Source organism: Channa argus, chromosome 20, assembly GCF_033026475.1.
Source record: "Channa argus isolate prfri chromosome 20, Channa argus male v1.0, whole genome shotgun sequence".
In the NCBI taxonomy this organism is placed as follows: domain Eukaryota; kingdom Metazoa; phylum Chordata; class Actinopteri; order Anabantiformes; family Channidae; genus Channa; species Channa argus.
The window spans coordinates 7,670,244-7,687,109 of NC_090216.1; the positions used below are offsets into that span (position 1 = coordinate 7,670,244).

The 16,866-nt window shown below is 39.8% G+C and overlaps 1 protein-coding gene across 2 annotated transcripts; it reads left to right on the forward strand.

Annotated features, from left to right (window-relative positions):
• The first annotated feature begins 46 nt into the window (after positions 1-46).
• On the forward strand, positions 47-12,444 carry sec31b (SEC31 homolog B, COPII coat complex component). Of its 2 annotated transcripts, XM_067487094.1 has the most exons (26): positions 47-196; positions 908-1,132; positions 1,376-1,571; positions 1,676-1,771; positions 3,077-3,217; positions 3,792-3,934; positions 4,033-4,132; positions 4,227-4,388; positions 4,535-4,687; positions 4,905-5,135; positions 5,241-5,315; positions 5,618-5,710; positions 5,806-5,923; positions 6,037-6,215; positions 6,304-6,430; positions 6,595-6,740; positions 6,909-7,082; positions 7,200-7,352; positions 7,453-7,645; positions 7,720-8,118; positions 8,274-8,312; positions 9,108-9,166; positions 9,983-10,108; positions 10,207-10,326; positions 10,415-10,486; positions 11,067-12,444. In XM_067487094.1, exons 2-26 carry the CDS (start codon positions 930-932, stop codon positions 11,244-11,246), a joined length of 3,678 nt encoding a protein of 1,225 aa, XP_067343195.1. In that variant the 5' UTR covers positions 47-196; positions 908-929; the 3' UTR covers positions 11,247-12,444. The 2 variants fall into 2 exon arrangements, with proteins under 2 accessions (XP_067343195.1, XP_067343196.1); XM_067487095.1 differs by lacking the exon at positions 8,274-8,312.
• Positions 12,445-16,866: the final 4,422 nt, after the last annotated feature.

Sequence of the window (16,866 nt, forward strand, 5' to 3'; positions counted from 1 at the left end):
CTGTGTCTTTGGGGTTACTTCAGTACAAAATCAATGGGAAATCCATTGAGTTTGTCCATGTCGGCCACCGTAGCGTAGTGACAACACGGCAACGTACTTTGGCCAGATTCCGCCTGTGGCTAAGCTGCTAGCTTGGCTGATAAGTAGCTTCTCAGATTGTTTTGGATGCCGACAGGCTGTGATTTAGTCAGCTAACGTAAGTTACCCCGAAAACCAGATTTATTTTTGTCAGATTTAAACTTGTCTCATACATAGTTTGCGTTTCTGTTGAAATATGGGTGGTGGCTGTGTGCTTGCTTGCTTGATAGCTAGCTAGCGGCAACTTCGGCTACGGTTATGTACTGGAATCATTCAGCCAGACAGTGTTTTCTGGATGCGGTGTTAACGTACAACAACTAGCCAACACTGCTTCATATTACTTTTGTGCTAAGGGATGAATGATTAAATAAATGATACTGAAATGAAATTGAGATGATAAATAGGTCACGGCTGAAATCAGACTGTCCGTTAGAATGCCTCGAAATTACTAAAACGTAAAAGTATCATGTTTGTATATGCAGTATGCTAATGTTAGCTAGCTTGTTTTAGATAGTTTAATGTACGTCGTATGTTAAGTAACTGCATTCTATTCACAACGATGTAGTTGGCATAAGACGATGGCTGAAATAAGTTTGTAGTATAAGTGGAATCTAGGTGTGGGCAACATGGGCAAGTTATTGCAGTTGTAGGAAATAATCGGAGTCTGTCGGTAAGGGTCGCACCTTTCTACAGACACGGTAATACGTAGGGATATTTGAGCCGGTAGTGTAAGAAAGTTCGTCTTTTGATGAGCAACGTTTGTAATTCAAATAAATGCTCAATTTTTTGTCTTTATGCGTCTGACATGCAGTCCGTATCGTCTGTCTAGAAGTTTAAAGGTATAGAGGAAAATGAGGCTGAAGGAGATCCAGAGGACAGCTCATCAGGCATGGAGTCCTGCCGGACAGCATCCTGTGTGCCTGGCCTTGGGAACATCAGCACAACAACTTGATGCTTCATTCAACACCACAGCTGCCCTGGAGATATTCGAATTGGATTTTTCTGATCCTTCTCTGGACATGCAACTTAAGGGCTCATTGCACACTTCCAACAGGTAATCGGTGGAAGTTACAGAATAATAAGACGCACTATGCTGTTAAGACTATAAACCAGCTCATTCCACTGTCCATATCAGCTTCAGTGGAGATGAGGCATACCTCAGTCTTTTGGTGCAGTATTTTGTCACACTATATATTATTTAGATTATGGCATTAGATGCAACAATAAATGTAAAACGAATAAATGGAAAAAGCATCATTTGGCGCATATGTCTCACTACACCTATCATGTTTCATAGGTTGCACAGTATCGTATGGGTTAATTTTGGTATGGGAGCCGATGGTACCGGAGGGAGACTGATTGGTGGCAGTGAAAATGGAGCATTAACTGTTTATAACCCAGAGCCAATAATGAGCTCTGGAGCAGATGCAGTGGTGGGACAGTCTGACAAACACACAGGACCCGTTCGAGCACTTGATTTTAACCCTTATCAGGTAAATGGTTGTTCTCCAAATCTGTGTCTGTAAATACAGCTTATAAAGAAGGATGGCAGTGGTGCTATAGTGAACATTAATTTTCAAAATTTGTCTTTCTTCAGAGCAATCTGTTGGCATCAGGAGCAAATGATTCAGAGATATACATTTGGGATTTAAACAACTTTAGCAGTCCAATGACACCAGGAGCAAAGACACAGGTAGGTGCATGTTTCAGAGATCACATGCTTTAAGGAAACATGAGTTGACTTCTTTTGATAATGACCCCACAAAAACCCCACTGCCTAACAGACTCCTTTGTTGTTTGTCTTTGTTTTTGTTTTTTTAGTCTATGAGATCACAATGAAAGCCACAAATAGGTTTTGCTTCCGGTTTCCATTTCATGTGTTGTGTGCTGTATCTAAATATTCATAGACAGTGGTGTTAATGATACATTTTCAATTGAATTTCTTTCTGAAATATGTACATCATTCACCAGTTTAATAAAACAATTTCACATTATTTGAATATCTTGATGGCAGCACGGTGGTGGAGTGCATAGCACTGCAGCCTCTCAACTACAAGGTTATGGGATTGTGTCCCCAACTGACGGGTGCCGTTCTGTGTGGAGTTTTCATGTTCTACCCGTGCTTGCATGTGTTTCTTCCAGGTACTCCGGTTTCTTCCCAAAGACATGCGTGTTGGGTTAATAGCTGAGTTTTCTGTTCGGTATGTCTCTCTGAGATAGACTGCCAATCTATTCACGGTGTAAACCCGCTCCAATCCCCCCACAACCCTAAACAGGGTTACAGCCAATGGATGAGTAGATGAATATCTTGATTCTACACCATAATCAGCAGTTTTTTCTAAAACTTTTATTTCTTTATTTTACAACCCCAATTCAAAAATGGTTGGGATGATGTGTAAAATCACTGCATGGGCTCAGGAGCACTTCCAGAAATTACTGTCTGGGAACACAGTTCACTGTGCAATTCACAAATGTAAGTTAAAGCTGTATCATGCAAAGAAGGCATATGTGAACATGATCCATAAACGCCACCGTGTTCTCTGGGTTAAAGCTCATTTAAAATGGTCTGAGGCAAAATGGAAAATGGTTCCGTGGTCAGATGAATCAAAGACAGTTCAAAAGCGTGCATCACTGATGGTATGGGGGGGCATTAGTGCCTATGGTTGTATGGTTGCTACACAATGGTAAACATTGCTCTGTTCCAACTTTTTTGAGATGTGTTGCTGCCATCAAATTCAAAATTTGTTAATATTTTCCATGAAATGCTAAAATGTCTGACATGTTGTTTATGTTCTATTGTGAATTAAACATGGGTTGATGAGTTGCAAATCATTGCATTCTGTTTTTATTTACGGTTTAGACGTCGCCCCAACTTTTTTTAAGTTAGGGTATTTAAATGAATAGGCATAGACCGTGAATTTGAATATTTGAGTTTGGTTTATCACATACCCACATTCAGATTTCTTTTGACAGCAGCAATCTCTGTTTTTCCTTTCAGCCTGCTGAAGACATCAGTGTTGTGTCCTGGAATAGGCAGGTTCAGCACATCCTGGCCTCTGCCAGCCCCAGTGGGAAAGCAGTTGTGTGGGACTTGAGAAAGAACGAGCCTATTATCAAGATCAGTGACCACAGCAACAGGGTTTGTGCTTTTAATGTACACTATAGATGACCCAAGTCCAGAGTTGCCTTCTGCAACCTAATTCAAGCTTGTCTTTACTAGATTAACCCATATGTCAAAGTGGCCATTAATGTTTTCTCTTAATCTGTTCTTAAACATTGTGTCACGTAGAATAATCATTGCAGTCTAACCAGTCCAAGCACAGAAAAACAATGGCTCTATATCAAAGAAACTGATTGGCTAGTTATGCTTTTCATCACTTGGAAACCCACTGATTTCCTTTCTTTGATTTGTAGTTCGAAATCTCCGCTGCTCTTATTGTAAGCCCTGTACATGTTATCTAGATTTAGGTTAAGGAGCATTCCAGAGTATTATCCTGCAGTTCTCTGTGATGAAGGGATACATAAAACACAACAAGTTGACTGATAGATTGATGAAAGTCCTGTGGAGCTCTTGACTGATTATTTAATATAATGTTGAAGAGTCCCATTTATTTTAGAGTCCTTTAAGACTTTTCAATGTTTTTGGGTTAGTCAATTATTCACCTTGTTAAAAATCCCTTTGTCAGTCTGTCTCACCTTTTACATTATTTTAGATGCACTGTTCAGGAATGCTCTGGCACCCTGATGTTGCTACTCAGTTGGTGTTGGCCTCTGAAGATGACCGCCTGCCAGTCATCCAGATGTGGGACCTTCGTTTTGCCACATCACCACTTAAAGTCCTTGAGAACCATACAAGGTGAGACTTCTAACACTCTCAATATGCTCATTTTTGTTTTTAGTCATCCTGCAGAATATGCTGTATATGCACCCTCTGTTGGTGGTTTTTTTTTCCAGGGGAATTCTGTCCATATCCTGGAGCCAGGCTGACTCTGACCTCCTGCTGAGTAGTGCTAAAGACAACCGAATCCTCTGCTGGAATCCAAACACTGGAGAAGTTTGTTACATTAATTGCTGCTTCACAGCCTTCCCCGTTAATGCGATTTAGTGAAGATGCCAGGGATTCTCACATATAATTTTCTCTATTTTAGGTAATTTATGAACTTCCTACAACAAACCAGTGGTGTTTTGACGTCCAATGGTGCCCCAGGAATCCTGCCCTGCTTTCGACAGCATCATTTGATGGGAGAATCACTGTGTACTCTGTGATGGGAGGGAGCTTAAAGGCACAGCAGCAAAGCACAGTAGATAAGGTAGTCACTAACTCATGTGAAGTATTTGGACTGTTTTTCCAAAACACAATGCTTGTGTGAAGGGGATTGACATGACCCATGTACAGCATAAAAATGTTTAATATAGCAAATGTGAAATTTCGTCTGTCCCATGTTCTTTTTAACAGATATCCTCCTCATTTGATACAATGGATCCCTTTGGTACAGGGCAGGTGCTGCCTCCCCTGCAAGTGCCTCAGCCTACAGTACAGGAAACCATAGTTCCCCCTCTAAAGAAGCCACCTAAGTGGGTGCGAAGACCAGTGGGGGCTTCCTTTGCTGTGAGAATAACAGTAAAATATTTGAGAAGGATGTTTTTGGTGGAGTGGTTAGTGCTGCTGCCTCAAAGCTAGAAGGTCCCCAGTGGCTCGTGACCTCAAATGTTATAAGTGGTTACGATAATGGATCAGGTTTTCTTTATGAGAAAGATGTTTTGTAGTTCATAGTCATCCCTTTTGGTTATTTAGTTTTTTGTTTTGTTTTTTTAATACTTTGCAGTTTGGTGGAAAGCTGATAACCTTTGAGAATCCCAAGCTTCCTCCAATGCAGAGTCCCCAGCCCTCCCCCAGACAAGTGTTTGTGAGCCAAGTTACCACAGAGACAGAGTTCCTCCAGCGCTCCAGGGAGCTGCAGGCTGCATTACAGTCGGGTTCCTTCAACAACTACTGTCAGGCAAAGATTCAAAATGCGAAGTCAGATGCTGAGCAGGACATATGGAAGTTTCTTTTGGTAAGCCTCCATGTCCTAATTCTTAAAAATACTGCTTTAGGTTTATCAGTCAGTGCAGTGTTATTACTATTTATTATTAAGCAAATTCACTTTCTCTGTATACAGGTAAATTTTGAGGATGAAGCCCGTATAAAATTTCTCAGACTTTTGGGTTTCAGCAAAGATGACCTGGAGAAAAAGGTATACTAATCGTTGCATCTTCCCAACTTGTCAGATGGCTGCTCACCTAAGTCTGGTTCTGCTGCATGTTTTTTTTGTTTGTTTGTTTGATTTCTTCTATAATTTTGTAAGGTTATTAATTTACTATGTAAAGTAACTTGGGAATAATTGAATTGGCAAATTGGACCTATATAAATACAATGAAACTAAAATTGAATTGATTAATTAACTGCATCCATTGACCTATATCTATTATTTGTACCCATGTACTATACCACTGATTCATGCCCTGTGTCTCAGCTGTAAAAATATTGTTTATACAGATTTCAAAATGCCTGGGGAAGAATTTTCAACCCAATGGACATGGAGTAGATGCCAAAGATCTGGCAGACAAGATGCAGCGGCTCTCCACAGAGGTCAGCACGAATCTGCACACAGAACATTATTTGGATATCGCTGTGTTTTATTTTAGTTTTTGTATAATCTAAAATATTGCTTGTTATAATTCCAGAGGTCTGATGAAGCAACAGCAGTAGCTGATGCTAGAACATCGGGTTCTGTTTCACCAGCAGACTTCTTCAGTCAGACCCCAAAGGAAAGCTCTAGCTTCCAGATCCCCGTATCATGTGGTAAAATTGGTCATCTGCAAATAATTTATGTGAAAATTACAAATATATCTTGCACATTGTATTGCCTTTGTGTTGATTGTTTTATGGCTAAACACCATATTGTTCTTTTAAAGATACTGATGGTTTAATAAGCCAGGCGCTGCTGGTTGGTAATTTTGAGGGAGCTGTGGATCTGTGTCTGAATGATGGTCGCTATGCTGAAGCCATCCTGCTGTCTATCAGTGGAGGAGAGGAGCTACTCAAGAAAACTCAGCAAAAGTATCTAAGCAAGCAAAAGAACAGTATTTCAATGGTAGGAGTTTTTTATACCTTTGTGATTCATTTGGAACAATCACAGGACGAAAATATTTTAGCTATACTTGATCTGTCCCCAAATGTAGCTCATATCATCAGTGGTGACCCAGAACTGGAGGGACATTGTGCAAAGCTGTGAGTTGGATAATTGGAAGGAGGCTCTCGCTGCTCTGCTGACCTATGCTCACCCTGAAGATTTTGCCCGTTTATGTGGTAAGTTGCCCACAAGCACGTTGAACATGCTTCAACTTTCCAGGCTTCCATGAGAACCAGAACATTATAGCAATGCTTGTTTTCTTTCTTCAAATGGCATTTTTCTCTGTACTTATTGTTTTTGCTGTAATGGTAGCCTTCATTCTGAACTGTCCTCCTGGTAGATATCCTGGGAGGCCGTTTGGAGCGTGAGGAGACAGAGAAACGCTGTTTGCAGGCCTGTCTATGTTACATCTGCTCTGGTAATATTGAGAAGCTAGTGGAGTGCTGGGCCTTGCATAGAGACTGCTCTTCGCCTCTTGGCCTAGAGGTACAGTTTTTATTAAGTGTGAAGGAAGTCATTTTTAACTACATGTTGTGCTGGGTTTTGTTCAGTTCTACTGATACATGCAAAACGGGTGTAGCAGTTAGAGAATCCAACCCAAATGGGTGAGCATTGTGCTGATAACAGTGTCGTGTGTGTGTGTGTATTTTACAGGATCTGGTTGAAAAAGTAATGATGCTTCGCAAGTCTATTGAGCGCCTCCGCAACAGCGAGGTGGCAGTCCAAAGCCCTATCCTGGCTGAAAAGCTAACCTGCTATGCTGGTATACTGGCTGCAGAGGGCAGCCTGTCCACTGCCATATCCTACCTCCCTGAGAACTCAGATCAAGTAAGGGCATAGTAATTTGATCATTTGAGTTACAGTTATCTGCTTGTGGGTTGTAATGGATATCTTTGGGTGATTGTACTTTTTATTTATTTCTTTATTTATTTTAAATCTCATCAGCCTGGAATCATGATGTTAAGGGAGAGGCTGTTCCATGCTCAGGGAGAGACTGCTATTGGACAGCAGCCTCCAAACTCTTTTAATAGAGTAAATGTGTCAACATCCAAGCCAACTCCAGCTGCTCAGACTAATGCACCGAAATCACAAATTATGGTATGAATTAAGTAGCAAACAAAATAAAAATTAAATCATTCAGGTATTTGGGGTGACCATTAGGGTAAATGTTGTTTTTTTTTTTTTTTTTCAATTTTAGAGTCAGTACCAGCCTTCCGCTCCATCCCAGGTTCCTGCACAACCACAGCTTCCTGTGCCATCGCTTTTTAACCCACAAGCTACTCCAGCCAACACCGGACCTGGTCTGCCTCTTTCTTCTCATGCACTGCCACCCAGTGCGACACGCCCTGCCATGAGGCCTTCCTACCCTCAACATCCTGCTCCAGCTCCAGGTATGATTGGTACGGAAAGTTATTTCAGACAGATTTGATTTTATGTAATATTATGAGTTTGTTTCCTTTGCCAGGTTTCCTTCCTCAGCAGCCATTCCAGCCTCAGCCTGTGCCCATGGGCAGACCCTCAGCTTTCTCTCCTCCAGGCCCTTCTATGCCAGCTGCGAACTTATCAGGGCCTCCGCTACCATCTTCGTCATCGACCCCTAGTGGCTTGCATCCAATGCCCAGCCCTGGGGTGCCACCAACAGGCTTCATCCCATCTACCTCTTTGGCCTCAGGCCTCATGCCACCCAGTTCCCAACCCGGAGCCCCAGTTCCCATGTACCCAGGAACCCTCCACAATCAGGGCCCTACACCTCCCATGGGATCTGGTCCTTATTCTCCCCTTGGATCAGGGTACCCACAAGGAGGCCCAGGAGCTCCTGCTGTAAAGCCCTTCCCAGCCCCTGTTGTTGCTCCTCCTCCTACAGGTACATACTATATCATCATTCTGTTTAATTTGTCAGATGTTTACTTCTTTTTACAAAAATGGTATCAAATAGGTACAGTGTTACAGAAGTTGCAGGGATCTGTTGTTCATGGTGTGGTACTCCTGTCCAGCTGTTAATCCATATTTGACTTGCAGGACACTTTCCCTGGCTGCACTCCCAGTGTGACCATCAAGGTGATGGAGTTCGAGTTGAATATGGACTAGAAGTGCACAGAAACATACTCTGAAAAAGATGAGGAAAAACAAAAACACCTGTACAGTGTACTACAAAGCAGCACAATGTACCTGCTTTTGTAGCCGAATACATTTCATTGCACAGGGTTTCTGTGTTTCTGTTACTCAGTGTATGTTTGCTTTTGCCATAATATGCTTGAGGGAGATATGCTATTTACAGACATGTGACCGTTAAATACAGCAAAAAAAGCCCATTTCCTGTCTTGAATCAAGATAGTGTATTATCTTGAATCATATGGTGTTGGGCCCCTTAAAGATAATAGTTTTTATATATATATATATATATATATATATATATATATATATATATATATATATATATATATATATATATATATATATATATATATATATATATATATATATATATATATATATATATATATATATATAAAATGCAAAATAAAATTTTTTTTAATAGTATTTGCAGCTGATACATGTTTGAATTTAGAAATGTGTATATTAGAAGCTTATGATTGTCTAGCATTGCGATTATGTTGGCGTTGATATTAAAGATGCTGCTTGAACAGTTGAACATTTTGCTATAATTGCTGTTTTGTTGAAGTGTATGGCCTAATGTTATGACATTTTTTTACTAAGCTTTTTGCCATGCAGGCTAACCTTAACCCAAAGCAATTGTCTACACTGGACAATTCTCGGCTGCCTTAGTGTGGCCACAGAGAACACTTTTTTTTTTTTTTTTTTTTTTTAACCCTCATTCTTTTTCCAAATTAGGACCTCAAGAGGGCTGGAATGACCCACCAACAGTACGAAGTGGACCTAGGAAGAAGAAGGTACTGTTGTTAAGCATTAAAATAATTTTACATACAGTAAGTTGCAGTTTTTTACAGCCGTTTGCACTAATTCCTTTAAATTAGACCAACATACATTAGAACTAGTTTTGTAAGCACAGGTCAAAGAAGAAGACGTGGTTCTAATGTTAGGCCACCTCAAGCGTCTTCAAAACTTTAAAACCACCTCTTCTAATGATGCACTCCAGTATGACTCCACTACCCACTTTGACATCAATAATAAAGTCATAGTAGAATTATCAGCTTTCTGACAGCTTCAACCAAAAATTATAACCTTGTAAAAGTAGAAATTACGGCAGAGCCACTGTATTGATTGTATTCAATTGCACAGGTCGTTATAAATGTTTATGCCTGATCAGATGGGTAGATGAATAGATATTTTTTTATAACCTGAGTTACTTCATAATCCTTTTTCATAGACTCAGGTAAACCCTTCGGGTGCAAGAATTCCTGGTTGGCAGTGATGCTTGTAAGATGCTACTGCTATTTTTAGTATTTTAAGGCTCCTGTGTAGTAGTAGTACTGGCAAAGTATGAAGAGAAAAAAAAACCTTTGTTTTAGCTGCATCAATTTACTGAATATTATTTAAAAGGGTTTTTGAATAATAACAAACCAATTAATTTAGCTCTCATTTACCTAATTTGAGCAGCAGGAGGAAGATGATCTCTTCAGACAAGTACTGATGTAAACCTACTATACACTACTTGACCTGCATTTTCCTCCAAAGTGATGATGGTCACCTCTGTGTTTTTAAGCTTTCTCTCACTCGCTGGTTGTCTATGTGGTGTGTGTATTCAGGTCCCTGATAACTACACTCCACCAGCCCCCATCACAGCCCCTGTGATGCGATTCCCAGTGGAGGCCCCTCAGCCACACGATCACGCCCAAGTCCCTCCTGGAGCCCCACAGGAGCCAAGTGTTCAGGTAGGTGTGTGACATGGGGCTCTTTTATCTGAATTCTCAACAGTAACACGCCTGGCAAATGTGTCAACACCTTGTATTTGTGTCCTTGTTTTGTTCAGCTCCTCCAGCAGCTGCCAGCAGAGAGGGTGGAGCAGAAAGATATCCCTGCTGAACACATGGCCCTCAAATCCACCTTTGACAGCCTGGTGCAGCGCTGCCAGCTTGCAGCAGGAGACCCAGTACGTTTCATAATTAGTCTGTGGCACCATCAGACTTGTTTTTATATTAAACAAAATACTAAATATTAAACATAACTGTCACCTTCAGCAAACCAAAAGGAAACTTGATGATGCATCCAAACGTTTGGGATACCTTTATGACAAGCTGAGAGAGCAGTCGGTAAGGAATTACTGCATTAAAACACGGTTATCAAGTAAAACAGCAGTAGGCTGGATGTTTAGGGGAGAATATTCCTAACATGTCGTATTAATAAGTCTCTTTCTTCCTAACATTATTGATTGATCTTTTTGATTAATTGGAATTCTGAGTTTAACATTGTCATTAGTGTTTCACGTTCAGTAAGAAACAAGAACTTAAAGGGTCAGTTCCCCTGAAATTCAAAAAGCTGACACAACAGACATAATGCTATTGGTCCAACAATCAGGTAATAAGCTTTAATTGCCCCCAAGCTGTCTTTGCTGTTACAATAACTTCCTGTTGTTGTCATCATGCACCTGTCCCTTAACACAATGGCTCTGCTCTGGAATATAACCAAGCCTTTCATAGATGGTAGGCCACCCTAAGGATGCAAAAATGAATCCAAATGACAACATCTTGCCCAAATACATCTTTAGACACTCCATTTAAAAAAAAGTTGCAACACTTCAAGCGGTTTGAAGTTGTCTTTGCAAATGCAGGGAACTTGTTATGAGCATTTATCACAATTGAGTAATTTATGATTTCTTTACTGATCTTCTAGCTCTCTCAAAACATCTTAAACGGGCTTCATGAGATCAGCCGCTGTGTGGCGAGCCAGAACTACCAGCGAGGTCTGGAGGTCCACACCCAGGTGGTCAGCAGCAGCAACTTTAGTGAAATCTCTGCCTTCATGCCCATCCTCAAAGTGCTCATGACCATCGCCAACAAGCTGGGTGTCTAACCCCACCAACCAGACTTCAGTGTTATCATATTGTTATATATGTATTTATTTCTTTTTGACCTGATGACGTGCTTTGATAATGAGACAAATTACAAATAATTTTGCAGATGGTGGTCTTAATCACTCCATACTTGTCCCTTCCAGAAGGACTTTGCTGATTATGGCAGTGAGGTGGATGTTTGTAGAGAATTCTCGATGTTTCTGTGGTTATTTTACAATAAGATGAATGTATCCTGAAAGTTGTGATTTGTGTGAATTCAACATTTGATGTAATATACAAAACAAGTTGTACAAGGTTTGAATCAAGGCAGCGCAAGTTGGTACATTTTACACCAGTGAATAGTTTTGCTGTCCCTCAATTGGAAAATGTGTCCTTCAGCGTCAGAACCAAACCATCTGAGGCCACCAACTCCTACATCGAAGGTAGGGGCTGGAATCATGAGAATGAAATTTGGGTGACACTTCTGTAACACATCTGTTAGTATTTTTTGATCTTAACATTTAGATGGAGTTTACCCTTTCTAAGCATCAGCAGCTTTTACTGCTATATAAGTACCAATTGTTCTGTTAACCTGCTGTAACAGATCGCATCTATTAAATGTGCCATGAGGGATTTTGGGCCAAAGCACTGCAGAAGAATGTCTCACAGTAGTTGTCGATTTGCTGTTCTCTTTTCCTAATTTTTTGTGTTAAATTAGCTGTATTAGCACTGTTATTTCCCGATAGCTCGTGTGGACGACTGAATTTGTTTTTCTTATATCCTCAGACTTGCTACAATGTGCACGTTTCCCATGTTAACTCCTTTGCTGGCTGCTGAGTTCACATGGCAGCTCATAAAGAAAAAATACATTATTTATGTGGCACTGCAAATAAAATGACACCCATTGCTTCATGTTAGCCTCTCTTAAACATGCTCCTTCATAGCCTTCAGTTTTCATCTTGTCCTTTTGTAACTCGAAATTACTTTTTTAAATCATACTTGTTTTAGATTAGATTGTACAACTGAAATTATGCTAAATGTAATATTCCGAGATTTCTAGGTGGACATTAAGCTGGATAGTTGGCGTGTCATGGCAGCAGAAGGCAGCAAAGTGCCTCAGTGTGCTCATTTTCTTTGCACAAATATTTATACAATCCACATTGCTTACTTTACTCATTTCAGTATCTTTTTTTCAAATAAAACTCCACTTCAACAGTTTGAACCTTGATCTGTTTCCTCAACAACTGAATCATTAATTTATCAAATGGGATACTTTCTGATAAGGCATCTTTCAGAAAAAGCTTTTGGCAATCATTCACTAACTTTAATAATACGTGTACATGCAAAACCACTTGTTTATTAGACCCTCTATTAACTAAGAGTGATCTGAAAGGAGAAAATAAATGTCATGATTGAGAAGGATAAACACCAGTCAAATAGATTCTCACAATGCTTTTTGGACTAATGAATAGACAAAAAACATCAGCAAATAGTTCTCTAGTACAGTTCCTGTTCAAAGCTTTACTAAAGGTGCCTCATTACAGATTGGTACAGGACATTCACATTTGAGCGCATGTTATTTTGGTACCTTTTTATTTTAAAAGTAATTGTACATTTTATTTTAATGTATGTCATAATTTCAGATATTCAGAGCCAATTGAGTAGCAAATCTTAGGCAAAGCCTTAAACCTATTATGACAGAAATAAAACTGCTAAAAATTTAGGTGGTACAGTTGTAAAAGCATTTGTACTTTTACAGCTCTTGTCGATGTTTTATTTCACTGTATTGCTTTGCATACTCCAAGGAGTACAAAGACTAATGGCCTAGCTGGATGTTATCTTTATATTACTGCTCAGAGTGTTACACAAATATGCCCATATATTTTGACAGCTAGTTATTCCAGATATTAACAGAAAACATGAACATGATCATTCATTGTTAGAGATTAAACTACTTAGCAGTGTGTGTGTGCAATATATTATACATAATATTAATGCGACATATGCCTTTGCTGCATTAAGTTGATTTTCTTCTCCTTTGTGTTTGTGCAGAATGCAGCACTTTCTGTGTGGTGTTGTTTATGACTTGTGAAGCTGTTAGGGGATAATATGTTAGGCTGTTCCCATTTTGAACAGGAGGTGGCTCTCTTTAACATGAAGCTGTCGGGGCCTTCACTTCGTCATTTGGATGGTGCTGTACAAACTACGACACAACAGTGCCAGACGTTTCTGAATTCACGCCCATACTTCCCGATTTTTACCCGAAAGCATGTGAATGCATGAAATACTGCTGCAGCTCTTTTCCTGGCATAGACTTCCCATATCGTTTCATAACTCGTGCATTTCTTTGTCGTTTACAACCCCAGGCTCGGATATTTCGGTATGCGTACAAGCTGGCACAGGTGCTTCTTCCGCCCGTCCTCCATTGGACCAGGAAGATCATAAGTCAGGACCTCGACGCTGATTGGTCGGTGGGAGTCAGACGCTGAGGGCGGCGTGGCGTGAATCTTTTAGGGAGACTGAACTGGAGTAACCTCGGTCATGTCAGGCTGGGGTGATGGTAATATAATACAACTTCACCACGCATCACACCACAGTGCCGTCCTGTGTTAGTCATGCTGTGCTCTTCTTTTATGTGACACAGCGGTTTGAGGCTGCAATGTGCTGACTGTACCTCTGACATGCCACTATAGGACACAGAGCCGCTTATACTAGTTTAGAAAGTTGCGATCCTGCAGAAAACACGCAACTGACCAACTCTTGCCATGGATATTTAGACTGCACATCGTGTACTTTACTCAATTATTTTTTATTTTCTAACATATTACTAGTTATTGTTGCCAAAGTATATTGTCACAAAATATAATAAATAAAAATTCTTTAAGTATTGTTGTTGGAAGAATATAAAGTATCAGGGGCCACGTGAAAGCAATGCTTACCTGAAAGCAAGATTAGTGTAAGTGATTATGTTTATTTTGATGCTAAAATGTTTTTCACTACGGCACACGATACAGGTTTTACCCATAACAGTATATCTATACTAACAATATTCCATAATTCCATAATAGAAAGTATTTACAGTAGGCTGCAGCACTTGGGCACAGCACAGTACTTAAGAAACCAAGAGACTTAAAAAGTAAGTATGTTATACATTTGAGCTACTTTAACTCTACATTCTCTTGCTCTGACACAGTCTGCAATGTCAGCGGTGAGGCCTTCGATAGAGAGGTGTATGGCTTTCCAAATCATGTCCAATCAGTTTGATGTCCCACAGGTAGACTTAGGTCAAGGTGTAGAAACATCTCAGCAACAATCAAGAGAAATGGAAGACTTGGAAGCTAAATTTTAAGTCCTGTTGCAAATGGTCTGAATACTTGCTGAATGCACTGTATGTATATTATTCTGTTTGTCCACCACTACTATAGTTGGGAAAACTACTTTATGTTTCAAAGTGAAACATTGTTGGTATTTTACAGATGCATTCATAAGCTGTTTAAAACAATTCTGATTTCCAGCTTCTTTCCAAATAAAATAAAGCCACATTTTGACAACTACTGAGTGAGTAATTGGGAGATTATTTTTATTTTAAAATCTTAATGTTACCATTGATCAGTCTCGAATGATAAAAATGTACTCGGCCTCAAAATAGATGTCATCCCTCAGGTCCTCTGTCTCTTGAATCCTGTTTAAAGTTGTTTCATTGACATTAAGGATTTTACAGGAACACCTGTGAAGGGATGTCTCCATCAAATCCAAAGGTCTGACTTCCTGCAAAAATATCATCAATTGCCAATTTACCCCAGCCTTGGTAACAACCCCTCTCTGCTACAGTTGGAGTCTTTCCAGTGTAGATAATCCATGATTGTTCACTGATTTTGGAACTCTGCAGCCGCCCTTTGGACTGACTCTTGGCAAGTTGATGTAGTGGAGACAAAAAAGATGGAGTTCATATGTAGAATCCAATATGTCCTCATTTTCCCTCAAACTAAAAAGGTTGCTAAAGTTCAATGATACAACTGTATTCAGCTCTCCCCACAACGGTTCTATGCTCTGATTGTGGACACTGCATCCAGCAATGACACCGCCTCCATTTAACCCCCTTGTCTCCAGCAGACACCTGATGTCCCCTGTGTTCTCCAGGGTAGTTAGTTTAGTTGTTTAGGGCAATTGATGTTAAAAGATTCCATCATAAGTTTTTGTATGAACTTATAATGGAACAAAACAGGCATATAAGACCTCCGGCAATCTTGATGTTGATGGTGCTGGTTAATTGAGAGAAAGAAAGAAATTGTTCTCGTGCATCCATTAAGCTCCCAAAGTAATCCCATGGTGCCCGATTATTAGGTTGCATACATGTGAAAAAACATGCATCTCCTACTCACTACTATTTACTTGCACAAACAATAACTGACCTTGGAAAAAACGTTTGACAATCGTGTCTGCCATGCTGCCATTATAACACCATTGTAAAGTTCTTAAACGTGCCGTTACCTTATATATCCTGCATTAGCTCTAACAGCTAATAGTGGATATACAGCTAACAAGTTCTACAAGGTACGGAGTTCGTTTTTTTAGGCTGTAAGTCAACCAGCGAATGAGGTTTTAAACAGTCTTTCTGTTTAGGCAAACTATCGTCCTTTTCAGTTATATTCTCACACATACGCAGTTGAATTCCCTCATAGAAACCCTCATAATTTCCTAAACACACAATACAGTCCCTTACCTACAATATTATTCCGTCAAACTCCCCACTATTTTCTTTTCACATGCAGTGTCTTACACACTCATTTTGTCTTCCACGCACATCATTATACTGATTCACATGCACAACAGTTCTCTCTGATACCAGTATTGTTTCTCACACACAATAAGACATCATAGCCTTGTCATGCCAACAATATTCTTTCTCATTCACACCTCTATTCTATCTTGCATACTGCAGGGAGTGTTGTTGTGTGTATGAGGAAGAATGATAAGTGTTCCTAAGTAGGACTGTTTGTATTAGTAATTATGATTTGTAAGCCAGACAATAGAATTTGAGTATGACTATGACTGTGCACATCAGAGGACATGGAAAGGTTTATACGAGAGTATAGTTCTGTGGATGACATTGTGTGGGAAAAAATATGGGTGTGCGCAAATGAGTATACAGTAGTAGTGTACATGTGGGATCATGATACTGTGTGTGTGACTTTCTCTCAGAGGACCTTCCATACATTGATGTAGACAATACCACCCACAACATGTGGAACCGAGTAATAGTACTTTTATTGTGGATACTTTAGGTACATCCTGACAATATATCTTAACACTGATATACTTAAGTATAGTTCTGAATTCAAGGTGTATTTTACTCTGTGATAGTAAAGGATTTGAGTAACTCTTCCACCAGGTTAATAGTTTTTTTTCAGAAAGCTTACAGGACAACCTTACACCACAAATGCCCACAGTCCAAAGTGACACCTTCAAACAGTTGTCTACTGAAAATGGGCCAATTTAAAGAGAGCAAGTGCTTACATTTTATTTCTTGGTAAATTATCATCCAATTGAAATATTGACTAATTGTTTCAACACTGGGGAACAAGATGACATTTTGGAAACAATCATACCATGTACATCCTCAGCCTGAGTAAATCTTAC